At 40.9% G+C, this 12,351-nt stretch overlaps 1 protein-coding gene across 9 annotated transcripts in view; it reads left to right on the forward strand.

Moving 5' to 3' along the window:
* The window catches only part of CAST (calpastatin), a 114,372-nt gene that overhangs the window by 68,629 nt on the left and 33,392 nt on the right, over positions 1–12,351 (forward strand). For 7 of the 9 annotated variants that reach the window (XM_073344562.2, XM_073344560.2, XM_073344561.2 and 4 more), the window contains 11 exons: positions 1,027–1,083; positions 1,207–1,323; positions 4,672–4,770; positions 4,876–4,944; positions 6,365–6,463; positions 8,064–8,144; positions 8,238–8,288; positions 9,182–9,277; positions 9,379–9,474; positions 10,197–10,298; positions 11,323–11,406. In XM_073344562.2, the coding sequence (XP_073200663.1) occupies positions 1,027–1,083; positions 1,207–1,323; positions 4,672–4,770; positions 4,876–4,944; positions 6,365–6,463; positions 8,064–8,144; positions 8,238–8,288; positions 9,182–9,277; positions 9,379–9,474; positions 10,197–10,298; positions 11,323–11,406 (951 nt within the window). The remainder of the gene's footprint in view (positions 1–1,026; positions 1,084–1,206; positions 1,324–4,671; positions 4,771–4,875; positions 4,945–6,364; positions 6,464–8,063; positions 8,145–8,237; positions 8,289–9,181; positions 9,278–9,378; positions 9,475–10,196; positions 10,299–11,322; positions 11,407–12,351) is intronic. The other 2 variants (XM_073344563.2, XM_073344565.2) reach the window with 2 other exon arrangements.

A 12,351-nucleotide genomic window follows, 5' to 3' on the forward strand; every position in this document is an offset into this window, starting at 1 on the left:
TAAGGCATGTGTGGGCGGGAAAGAACAGAGAAAGCTGACATCTCTGATTCTCAGGGAAGGGCGGTGCTCATAGAACTTGATGGAGAGTCTGCGTTGCTGCATGGCTGCCTCAGAATTCACAAGGATATATTCTAGGCTTCTCCTGTGTACTGCTTTCTCTTCTGTAGAGTTTTCCTAGGGAGAGGAATAGGTGCCCTATCTGCCTAGTAAATATCAGGTTTTTTAAAGTTATTTCTTTTTTCTCTCTCTCTCTCTTCCCCCGCCCCTTCAGTAGGGAGGGGAAGGAACCTGCAAACAAAGCAGAATCATTCCAATATGGTTTTTTGTTTTTGTTTTTTTTGCAAGGACATATGCAAAGTTCCAGCCCGTTTTAATTTTTGCCCAAGATGAAAAGACACATTTACAGGGAAAGATAACCCATACTTATAGGTTCTTCCAAGATCTTTTCTTCAAACTTTGAACAGTGAATGAGTGAAGAAAAATTAATTTCCACAAACCTTGACTATGCTTTTTCTCATATGACACCTGGGCGAGTGTGTACTCGCCAGCTGAGCTAGCTGAATATAAACTGTGCCTTCCCTTGAGATTACTTGAGAGGCTACAGGAAAAACTGTCACTATGAAGTAAACAAACGGGAATGTATAGCTAACAAAAGGGCTATAAATAACTTGAGAGAAGTATTTTTACAACCCTTTGAAAGATCCCTTTGTGTTTAAAGCCTGGCTACAACTACTCCCAGATGTGGCTTTCCCCTTTCTAGTATATTAAGTCCCATACAGATAAGTGTTCACGTGATTGTGCCCTTAGGATGTGTATAATTTGGTTGGAGCAGGAATTGTATCTTCCTTTGTTTGTGCAGCCTGACAAGCAGAAAATAATAATTTCCTGTGTCTCTAAATTGTCTGTCAGAATAGGTGAAAGTTACATGTATGTTAAGTAAATTAGACTAAAAAACTATTGAGTTGAATACTTTTAACAGTTAAATATTTTCTAATATATTCTAATATAACTGTATATTATTGACAGCCAGCTGATTCTCAAACTAAACATCAATCTGAAGAGAAGCAAAAGGAACCTGGTGGGGTGAGTTATTTATATTTTCTTCTGCTTTTGTTTGTTTGTTTGGTTTGTTTGTTTTCTCAAAACAAAAACACAAGAATACTAAAATCTGTCCTATACATTAATAGCATATTTATGGTTGTACAGGCAAAAAGCCCATCCAAATCTTCTGTAGCAAAAAGTTCCAAAAAAGCTAGTCCAGGAAAAGCGGCCACCGGTCAGACTGAAAAATCAACGCAAGTATCTTCAATAGAAGAACCAAAGGTAAAGCGGAAGTGGCGATCCCTTTATTACTTGTTTGTTTGTATTGAGGGAGCACCTACTAGCCCTAGTCATGGACCCCATTGTGCTGCTAGGCATGTGCAAACACTGAACAAAAAGACAGTTCCTATCCCAAAGACAGGCTGTCTTTTTGAAGGTATGTGTGACAGCTTTTTGTGCTGCATTAAACTACAGTCTAAGCTACATTAAGCATGTATAAAATTTTACTGTTTGGCATTTAATGAGGCCTTTGCATTTTGCTTATTTAACTTTAATAATATCTTGAATGTACTGATTCAAAAGTATTGATGAGAATAGTGTGCAAGCATTGTCTACAGAATATACATGACTGAACATCTGATTAGAAACAGCCTCTTTTAATAAGTATTCTGCAATAAGGGTGTTCCGCCAAGCTTCATATCCTCTCTTAAACCATTCTTAGCTTTGTAAGGTTTTGTGGATGTTTTTGAAGGTGAACCATATAAAATCACTGGCAGTTGCAGGTCTGCCTAAGCCAGAAGTACTGCACATTCGAGACTGTTGTCACATTCCCCTGCAAACTCCGCACTGCTCAGGCTCAGGCCCTTCTTTGGGTATGTTTGCACTGCAATGTAAGCTCAGGGTTAGTAGAACTCAAGTTAGCAGACCCTGAGTTTAACCTAGGGCTTGAGCATCTACACTCAGTTGTAACCCAGGTTAGGAATTGTTGAAACCTGGGTCACAAACCCAGTGTCTCCAGTGCATTATGTGGACCCAAGTCCAATCACCCGTGTCTCAGACTTCCTGGCATCTTCCCAAAATGTGACTGCTCTAGCCCTTTGTTCATGGTGCTCTTGTGGGAAAACTTGACTGACCACCAAACTTGACTGTTCAGAGGGCAAGGAAAGTTGCTGTCTGATTGTGGAATACTTTTGGGAGACTCTGAGCACGAGTCCAGTGAGGCTGCATCTGCACTGTAAAGCAATAGGGCTTGAACCCTGGGTCCTGGCTTGACTCAGGCTCTGACCCTCCACCTCCATGGGATATTGGGATCCTGGGTCTGAACCCTGGGTTTGCACACAAATCATGCTGACAGAAGAGGGATTAGGCTTGAGTCTGAATCTGAACCCTTGGGTTACACTGCAGTGTAAACATACCCTTTGTCAATTTGTTCCTCTCTTTCCTTCCTTAGTAAAACACGTGAGCAGATAGGGGAGCCTAGGGTCAATCAAGGGTGTGTGCCTCGCTCTGTTTAACACATGAGTGCTGCCCTACTTGATGTTTGGCTCCCTTCTCTGCTGAGTGTTTCAGGCAGATTTTTGAGTGCCAACGACTGGCCCAAATGTGGAAGAGGAGTAAGCTGGCAGTATGCAGATGTGCAGCACGCCCTCATAGCCTGCAGGACTCATGGAAGCCTAAGGAGAGGGGAAAGAAGAACAGAAGGGGTAAATTCAGAGGGGTCAAGGGGAAGAAGAGGGTAGAAAGCAAAGTGGGAGAATAAACATTCAGATTACTCTGTCATTGGGTAAATCTCTCTCAGATGTCTGTCTAGGACTTAGGGTATGTCTACACTGCAGTGGGAAGTATAATTGCAGCACCTGCTGGCATACGCATGCTAGCTTTAATGTAGCTCCCATAGCTAAAAATAAGTGTAGAGGCAGTGGCATGGACCCCAGCCTGGGCTGTACAAGCATGTCTGGAACTTGAGGTACGTACTTGTGTTGCTAGTCTGTGCTGATGCATCTACACTGCTATATGGAGTCATGCTAGCTAGATTAAAGCTAGTGTGGGCATTCCTACCTGAGCTGCAGTCACACCTTTGATTGCAGTATAGAGGTATCCTGGGACTTGGTGACTCAGACTAGATAACATGGACTGTGAGGCCAAAATAATTCCCTGTACACCTGAAGCATGAAGACTTCAAAAGATTATAAAACTCTACCCACAATGCACTGAAATAGGTAATTTTACTCTGCTAGTTTATATTTCTTCATATGCAGTGTTCACTACAAGTATAAAACACCAAGATGGGAAGCTGAGTTCTGAATCTCTGAAATTCTCATTTACTGCAGCTTCCTCTGAAAAAAATGCTAATTCACTGAACTGACTTGAGACTCGGTAGATGCCTGAATTCCAATATTAGTAGCCGGTGATGGGGGAAAAAAAGATTGTATTTTACATTATGCAGTCTCAAGTCTATAACATACAATAAAACAGTTTGTATGCAGTGTTGCTGTAGATGTGTTGGTCCCAGGATATTACAGAGAAGGTATCTGAGGTAATATCTTTCATTGGACCAGCTTCTGTTGGTGAGAGAGACAAACTTTTGAGTTTACACAGAGCCTGAAGAAGAGCTCTGTGTAAACTTGAAAGCTTGTCTTTTTCACCAATAGATGTTGGTCCAATAAAAGATATTATCCCAAACAACTTATCTCTCTAATCAAACAGTTTATTATCTAATAAAATATTTGACACTCAGATTAAATTGATTAAACCAAAATTGGTCATGCTATTTTTTTTTAATAAGCAGTAAGTCTGGCAGCTGCTAGTTTGTACAGATTCCATGACTCTCCACAAACACCCCCTGCCCCCGGCCCAGACACATTCTAAAGCTGAAGACACCCTGGGTGTAAAGAAGAGCCTAGTAACTGAGACAAACATGGTATATTCCCCAGCCTTCATTTTTGATTCTTTGGAGGTGGCGAGAGGGAGGAGTTTAGGAACTCTCCCCTCAAAGCCTTCCACTGCCTGGGAGCTACAAGGAGCAGCACAATCTGGCATAGCCCACTCCAGATGCAGATTCATCTCCCTAAAGTAAGACCTGTTGAGAAAGGGAAGCCATGAAGGCGGCATGAGAGGCTAGGAATTTAAGGAGGTAAAACAAAAATACAGGAGGTAAAATAAATTTATAAAATCTCAGATCTCAAAATCTACCACAAATCATGAGAGATTTTTACCCACAATTTTCTAACTCATTCCCCTATAGGTAAAACATGAAAGATGTGGGGCTTTACAATCCAGTAAAATACTTACTAAACTTCAGTACCATTTGCTTTTTAATGAACTTTCTCCTTCTGCACCAGAAATCAGTGTGTCGTTTGTCCTAAAGCTATACTATCTCAGTGTTATCAGAGGAACGAAAGAGAGAATCCCACTAGAACTGCACCTTTCCTTCAGCACAGACTGTTGCTTAGCAGCATTAATAATCTTTTTCTTGTTCTATCCTTGAACTTTGCACAAAAGTTGTATTGACAATTGGAGTAATGTAGGATATATACGAGGATAGAACATTTCCATTATAGTTTGACTGTTTCTCTTTTTAAAATTGTTAACACAAAGTCATATAAGCATACACTCTATTTTTTTCCTTAGCCTAAAACTGAAAATAAATCACTAGCTAGTGGTGCCGCTACGGTTGGTGCAGTCACTGCTGCTGGTTTGGTTGCGACAGCGGATAAGCCAACTGCTGAGGTAGGTAACTACAGTCTAACACAAGTCAGCTGCTATGTATAAACCTACCTCCTTTACACTGGCTTTCAGCACTATTTTCACCTTTTTTTTCTTTTCTTTTTTCAGACTAAAGAAAATAAATCAGTGGCTCCATCTTCAGCTGCTGAGGCTGCACCTACTAAGCCACCTGAAAAAGTAGGTAACAATATACTGACATATAAGCTCTCTTGTATAAAACACAACTTTCCCAATTCTTAATAGCCTTTCCCAAATCTAACATTGCTATCAATAATACTTCAGTATGTTTCATCTTTAGGTAATGTTTTGTAAAGATTTATTTTTAATCAATCATCTGACTACAAAAAATCTTGTTACTGAAACTGAGAGGTAACTGGTAAACAATTATCTTTGAAAATGTTTTTAATGTCTGTTGAACTTGTACTGATTCAAAGCAGGTTTCTAGTTTTGGTTTCCAGGAGTTCTCTGCAAAGGATCTTGTTTCCTTCCCCCTACTCCCTCTCCCCCTAAAAAGTCGCATTTATACACCCTTCCATCAAGGTCCTAAATTGCAATGATCTGCATTGAACCAGAGAGGCTAGATGCCTTCTTCAGGGGGAAAAACAAACCCACACCAAAATTAAGTTCATTCCACGTGTGGTAGCTGCCCTCAGTATTATTTTGTTTATGGGTAGTGCAAGATGGGTCTTTAAGATCATGTTTGCAGCAGCTCTGTTAAATTTCGGGTGTCCGCCATAGATTTACATACTCTCCTTTTTAGCAGAAATAATCAGTCTGTTTATGATTGTGTCTTTTTGACACTCTGTTGCACCATATCAATGTCTTATCTGATCTTTATTTATTTTATAAGATTAAGAGAAAATCAGTAGAATTTCACACCTCGCTCCCCCCCCCCCGACACACAGACTTTTAAACCAGTAGAACAAGAAGCTTAGCTAATACTGCATCTATCGGAGAGGGGGCACTTGAAAAGTCTAGAGCGAGTTCAGTTCTGTATTGCATGTTAGCTTTTCCTACTGGGCCAAATCCTGGCTTTGGCTTCCCTGTGGTTTGGAAGCTGGCCAGGCTGCACAGCTCTGCCCCACTGTAGGCCAATCTTAACTGGTCGCTATCCTGGTTAATAACACACAAAAAACTTTCCGTAAAAGCTACTATAATCTAATCACAATGGTGTCACCTTTAATGGTTGATTTAAATAAAGAGGAACTAGATCACCGATTTATTTGATTAAGCAATTGCCTACTGGATTTGACTTTATATAATGGACAGATTTTCTTCTATGATCCCAGGCTCATGTGATGTGAGTACTTCCCTTTGTTGAGAGCTGACTGAAGACAGGGGAGAAGATTCTTGTAAATTTCAGTGAACTCCCTTGTATGCATGTATGGAGCTGACAGGCACAACAGTAAAGTTTTGTATATTCCTGTATTTGCATAATAACCTAAATGTAGACCTTTTTTTGTTAGATTTAAAGAGAGATTCTTTTTGTCTTTTTTTCCTGTTTCTTTGCAGTCTTACATTAATGCTACACATTGTGATACATCTTTACGTGCTGTGCAGTGCATTAACTTATATAACTGTCTGCTTATTTTTCTAGTCTGATGTAGATAAGGCCTTAGATGACCTGATAGATACACTAGGAGGACCTGAAGAACATGTCCTTCCTAGTCCAGTCTACATGGGCCCAGAAATTACGGTATTGAGTTTCTTACATTACTTGTTATCATACAGGCTGAGTAATTATCCCTGTGATCTTATAACATTTGAAATAGATTCACAATTTCTCTGTAAAACATAAGGAATGCCTCCCACATGATACTCATGTTGTTTTTAGCTGTTAAGAAATATTGCAACTATAGATCTACAGTAGAACACAATGGCGAAGTGTCAGCAAACTGGAAAAAAGTTTCTATTTGAATTGGTCACTGTCACAGGGTCTAGGCTGGCACGCCCACTTTTGTGCCTGCACCCTGGGTTTAGGCTGGTATAAGAAAGAGTCCCACCACCTTCTTCAGTGGTTTCACCTTTGTGTCTTGATTTACAGTGTTCTTGTGCAGTCCCAATTCCCCCAACAACAGTCCCACCACAGACCCTTCCCAGGGTCTTCTGGCCCTTGAGGCTCCTTCTAGTAGGTAAGGAGATAGAGAAACAGCCCTCCTGTCTCCTCCCAGGCCGGCCCCCTCACTGAGGTTTTCCCAGGGCTTTTATAGCCCTCCCAGTCTTTAGCCCAGCTGTTCCCACTTGGCCCAGCTTGTTGCTTTGAGCTAGCCCTCATTTGGGCTTACAGTTGGGCTCTCTGCTGCATACCCATGTCTCTCTACCTGGCCTTTTGACCAGAGAGCCCTCTGCAGCCAGCATTTTGGCAGGGCTTTAAAGGGGGTTTTACCCCTGCCCTGTCACAGTCACCAGATATGGGCTTGTCTGACAGATTTACAAAAGAACATGTTTTTATCGAAGTTGCTGACAGGGGAGAGAAAAAAGCTTGGATAGGTGAAGGGAATTCTTTCTACTTACTTTTTTACTTGTCACATAGTGGAGCATTAGGAATCTGAGACAATGATGTTCATTTCTAAATGTGGATGTGGGGAAAGAAGCGAGATGGCAATCCCAGTTGATGGGGAGGATAAGGGAGTTGTTACTAGTAACGGAGAAGTAAGAGAGTGGAGTAGACACTAAATATCTCAAATTCACATTGGTATCTACATTAAAAGATTGAGATTGGCCATTTATTGTACTTGATTCTCCCCTCTCTCTTTTCTCAGAAGCATCATTAGTGAGTATGTCACAGGGTGGCTGGCCCCTTGAAGAGGGAGCAGGGCCACTATACCTGTGACTGGTCAGGTGACCTCAGTGAGATTTAAAAGAGGTACCTGGGCAAGGGGGAGACACTTGATGAGTCATAGCCAGAAAGCTCTAAGAAGCAGGAGCAGCAAGCCATCCCGCAAGGAGTGGAGGAAGTGGGAACCTACTGGGGAAAAAGCTCTGGGTGATGTGGTGCTTAGCGACCAGAGCATAGAAGATTCCTGAAGGAAGGACAAAGAGGCAAAGGGGACTGTGCACTGGGAGTTGAAGCCTGGGGTGGACTGAGGAACTGGTTTTGTTAATTTTGTCTGTTTTGGAAGAATAAAACTGCCTGAAAAGAGACTCTGGGTGTGGCAGTGGGTTCTTTGTGAGTTAGGAAGAAGGCCAGTTTATTAGAGGGTAGAATGTCATTTTATATAGTTATATTTGTAAATTAGTAACTTGGTTTCAACAAACATTAATACAACAATATTAATTTGTTGGTTTTGTTGTAGGATTCATGTTCTTCTGCATATATTGAAGAACTGGGTAAACGGGAGGGTGCTATACCTCCAGGGTACAGAAAATTATTGGAGGTAAGTAAAGTGAGCAAAACAAGACGTGCAATAGAGTTCTGCTTGTATAGTGGGATTATCGTCCATTCACCACAGAAATAACTCTTCTTTCAGGGTAAAGGAGATGACCAAGCTGTTCCCCCAGAAAAAAAAGAACCACCTCAGGTAAAGTTAGATTTACATCTCAAAAGGTAAAAATAAGTCCTCATCAGGTTCTTGGGAAAGTTCTAATTAACTTCTTGCGACATTAGAAAATGCCAAATTCTAGGAGGTGCTGACCACATGCAGTTCCCGTTGAAGTCAGTGGGAAGCCTCTGGAGTTTTAGCACAGAATTTGTAACTAACATAGACGGTCTTGGAAAACTGAAAGAAATTGAAACAACTAAACCAAATACTTCTGAGAAATTGAACCTGATAATGTTAGACTAGCTATTGACAGTTATGGATGCAGGAATCTTTGAGTACTTTGTGTGACAAAGAATGCTTAAATCTGTGTGCTTAGCAAGGTCATAAAAACAGCCATACTGGCGCAGACCATCTAGCCCAGTATCCTGTCTTTCGACAGTGGCCAATGCCAGGTGGTTCAGAAGCAGTGAACAGAACAAGTAATCAGCAAGTGATCCATCCCCTGTTGCCCATTCCCAGCTTCTGGAAAACAGAGGGTAGGGACACCATCCCACCGAAGAGCCATTTATGGACCTATCCCCCATTAATTTATCTAGTTCTTTTTAAAACCCTGTTATAGTCTTGGCCTTCACAAAATCTGCTGGCAAAGAGTTCCACAGATTGACTGTCATTCCTTTAGACTAGAGTTTGATTTCACTATACGTTTACAACTAAAAGAAAACAAAAGGCTGCATTTTGATGTAAAGTGTATGAAGAAGTATAGGGGTGTTTCTTTCTGTGACTGCTCTGAGACAAAAGTATAATAATGACCACTTAAATACAAATTGCTACTTCAGCAAGCACACAGCACACATGAATTATAAACTAGGTTTTGACAGCCATTGACCTTTGAATGTTAACCATAACCTATTATGTATGCAATTTCTGTTTAGAAACCAATGACGGATGATGATATTGCAGATGCTTTGTCATCTGATTTTACCTGCAGTACTTCTGCTCCTGGAGAGGAGAAGACAATTTTTAAAGAGGTATTAATTTTGCCAACTGAGGATTTTTTAACTTTACCTTTTTTACACTTTTTGCAAATTTTGCCGATAACCAAATATTTCATTTTCTCCTTACATAACAGAAGCCAACAGAGGAAGGAGAAATTGTACAAGCACAATCAACAAGTTCAGTCAGGAGTTCAGCTCCTCCTAAGGAGAAGAAACCAAAACTGGAAGAGGTATACATATTTCCTTTTTTGACTAATTTAACTATAATGATACATCTGCATTTAACATACTTTATGCCAAAATGTGGGCCTGATCCTGCAAGACATTGAACATCCTTGGTTTCAGTTGAAATTCTGTTGAACATATTAAGTACAACAGGAATTGCAGGTGCTGAGAGCCTCTCAGGAGGTGTTCTCTGCATGTTACGGGATTGGGCCTGCGTGGGTCAAATAATTCTGTTTTGGAGTCATCTGCAGGGCTCCCATAGGCCCGAAAAATGTAGTATGAGAGCTGGTTACAAAAATGAGCTTGGTATTTTTAGTTGTGTGGGATGCTTTTAATATCAGGATAATTTCATTTCCTTGTACTCGTAAAACTGACCTTTCCTTCCCATATCTGGAAAGATAACATGTAATGTTTGGCTTCAGCTAAGACCATGCAGTGAAGTAGTCACAGTCTGTAGTGATGGGGTCTCTGTGTTCCTCTCTTTGAGGAAGTTTTTAGTTGATTAAAAGCTGCTGGTGTGATCAGAGTTTGCCATCTGCTGCCCTCTTGTGTTAAGGAAATGTGAAGCAGAACAGAAATTAAAAATACCGTTTTCTCTCTTTTTGAGCACAGACACACAAACACATTGCTTCGCTCCATACAGAGTGTAGAGGAAGACACATGTAAGGTAAACTCATGCCTTTTTATGAATAATCACAATATGATTTGCACATTTTCTTAAACCCAGACAGCAATGAGTGATGATGCACTAGATGCCCTTGCTGATACTCTTGGTGTACCAGAACCTGAACCCAAAGAAGACCTTGGTTCCATTGTAGAAGTCTCAGAGGTATAATTAAATGTGTATTGTATCGGCTCCCAAAACTCCATTTTTTTAGGTGTTGTACAAATGCATAAGAGGTGAACAATCCATACCCCAGAGAACTTACTTAAGTGACAAAAAACAGACAAAGGGAGTAGAAATGGGATACAGCCTACCAGAAAAGGGGACAGAGTAATGACTGGTGTGCTTCTTGTTGGTTACACTCTCTGTTTTTCCCTTTAACTCTAGTTGTTGGGTTTGGGGTGGGATGGGGGAATTACGATTAATAGCATTTTCTTTTGTAAATGGTTCTTGTCTGCCTTTTTTAATGTTGTTTTTGAATTTAGCCTGAATCTCTTCAATGTCTCTCTCCCTTTTTTTTTTTTTTAACTTTAGTGCTCATTTGGTATTTAATCCTTGCATGTTTTGAGTTCTATCTTTACATCTAACACCACTCGCCTTATTAGCATTACATTATTTTATCCCTTATCCACATTAAGTAATCGCACAAAGGGGAGTGACAGGATGGCAATGGAAAATTAGTTGCTGTTGAAGGGGCCTGGAGTGCTGGTCCTAGTTCTGAAGGACTCTGGAGGCATTAAGAGGTGCAGTGCTGGGACTCCATGTCCCCAGGTGGTTGCCCAGTGGAGAAGGGATACAATCCTACTCACCCTTTATCTCTTTCTGCTACTGATGTGGCCAGGGTGGTGGAGGCTGCCAGGAGAATTGGGATCTTTGTATTGCGCCCCCTGAAGGCCTGTCGAGGCAGTGGCCAGTGAAGTTTATGTCTCTGCTCTGTGTCTTTGGGTTGTGTTTGAAGAGTAACACATCACGGCCATGTTCTACACTAGTGTTAATTTCAAAACAGTGGTTTTTTTTAACCTAAATTTGGCATGAATAGACCATAGAGGCCCTCAAAGCATAGAATGGCTTAATCTGATTTTAGTGCCTTTAGAAAATTTAGATTGGAATGATCCTCTTTAGTGAAGAGGGACTGTTGGTGGTTTTCCCTGGAATTTCTGTTAATCTATATTTGTCTCCTTTTTTTCAGGAAAAAGCTAAAGAGAAAAAAATAAACAAAGCTGGTGAACATGATGATACAATCCCTCCAGAATACAGATTGAAACCAGCAATGGTAATTTTTCATCTCTACTTTCCTCATATAAATTATAGGTGTCTGACTAGCTCTGTGGTTGTGTCATAGGCAGGCAGTGAAGCTGGGGAAAGTAAAAAGTGGTGGAACTCTATTAATGACAAACTATGAATGCACCCTGCCTGGGTGGCTCCTGTATCCCCCCATCCCTTTTCCCTTCCCTGAGGGTTCACTTAGAACTCTCCGCTGTCCCTCAGCGTAATGTGGTTGATGTTGAGGAAAGGAACATATAGACTTGCAAACAATTGGCATTTATTTGGAATAGTTTCTCATGGAAAGTGCCAGAAGCACCATTTTATAACTGGACATGTCACTTATATCTATAAATAAATAAATATGTCTGTAGGGTTCATTCGTGTAGTATGAAGTCCTTTCAAACACAGTAGAGAAGTATTATCCGTATTTTACCGATGGGCACACACAGAGAAGGAGACTTGTTCAAAATGATCAATACTGATGCAGTTAACAATGTAGACATTTCAGCTGTCTTCATTAGGTTTCAGTAGTGGCACATCCCATTTTGAATGGGGCAGTTTTTACCTCTGAGACTTTGAGTGTGTCTGATTGCAGACCTGTGAAGCTGACCTAAATAAGTTGACATTCAGAAGATTTTCTTCAGAACCATAAAGACTACAAAGTTAGGGCCTATTTTACTACTGAGTTATCTCCTGTTTTAAAATGAGTTAATCCAACATAAAACTAGAGTAATGCAGTGGTGACTGGCCTCAGTGCTCGATTCTCAGTAGTGCTCTGGCTCCTTTGTGCCACTCAGGTATTGCAGCAGTATCTGACCAGCTGAGAATTCTCCTGATATGGGGGTTCTCTCAGATGATCCGGAGCCAGTGTACACGGGTTCCTATGTCACCCCTTCCCTGGCCTAGGTATCTGTGTTTGAAGGCGGAGTAATATCTAAGTGGTGTGGCCAAA

The sequence above is a fragment of the Lepidochelys kempii genome, chromosome 5 (assembly GCF_965140285.1).
Source record: "Lepidochelys kempii isolate rLepKem1 chromosome 5, rLepKem1.hap1, whole genome shotgun sequence".
Classification (NCBI taxonomy): Eukaryota; Metazoa; Chordata; order Testudines; family Cheloniidae; genus Lepidochelys; species Lepidochelys kempii.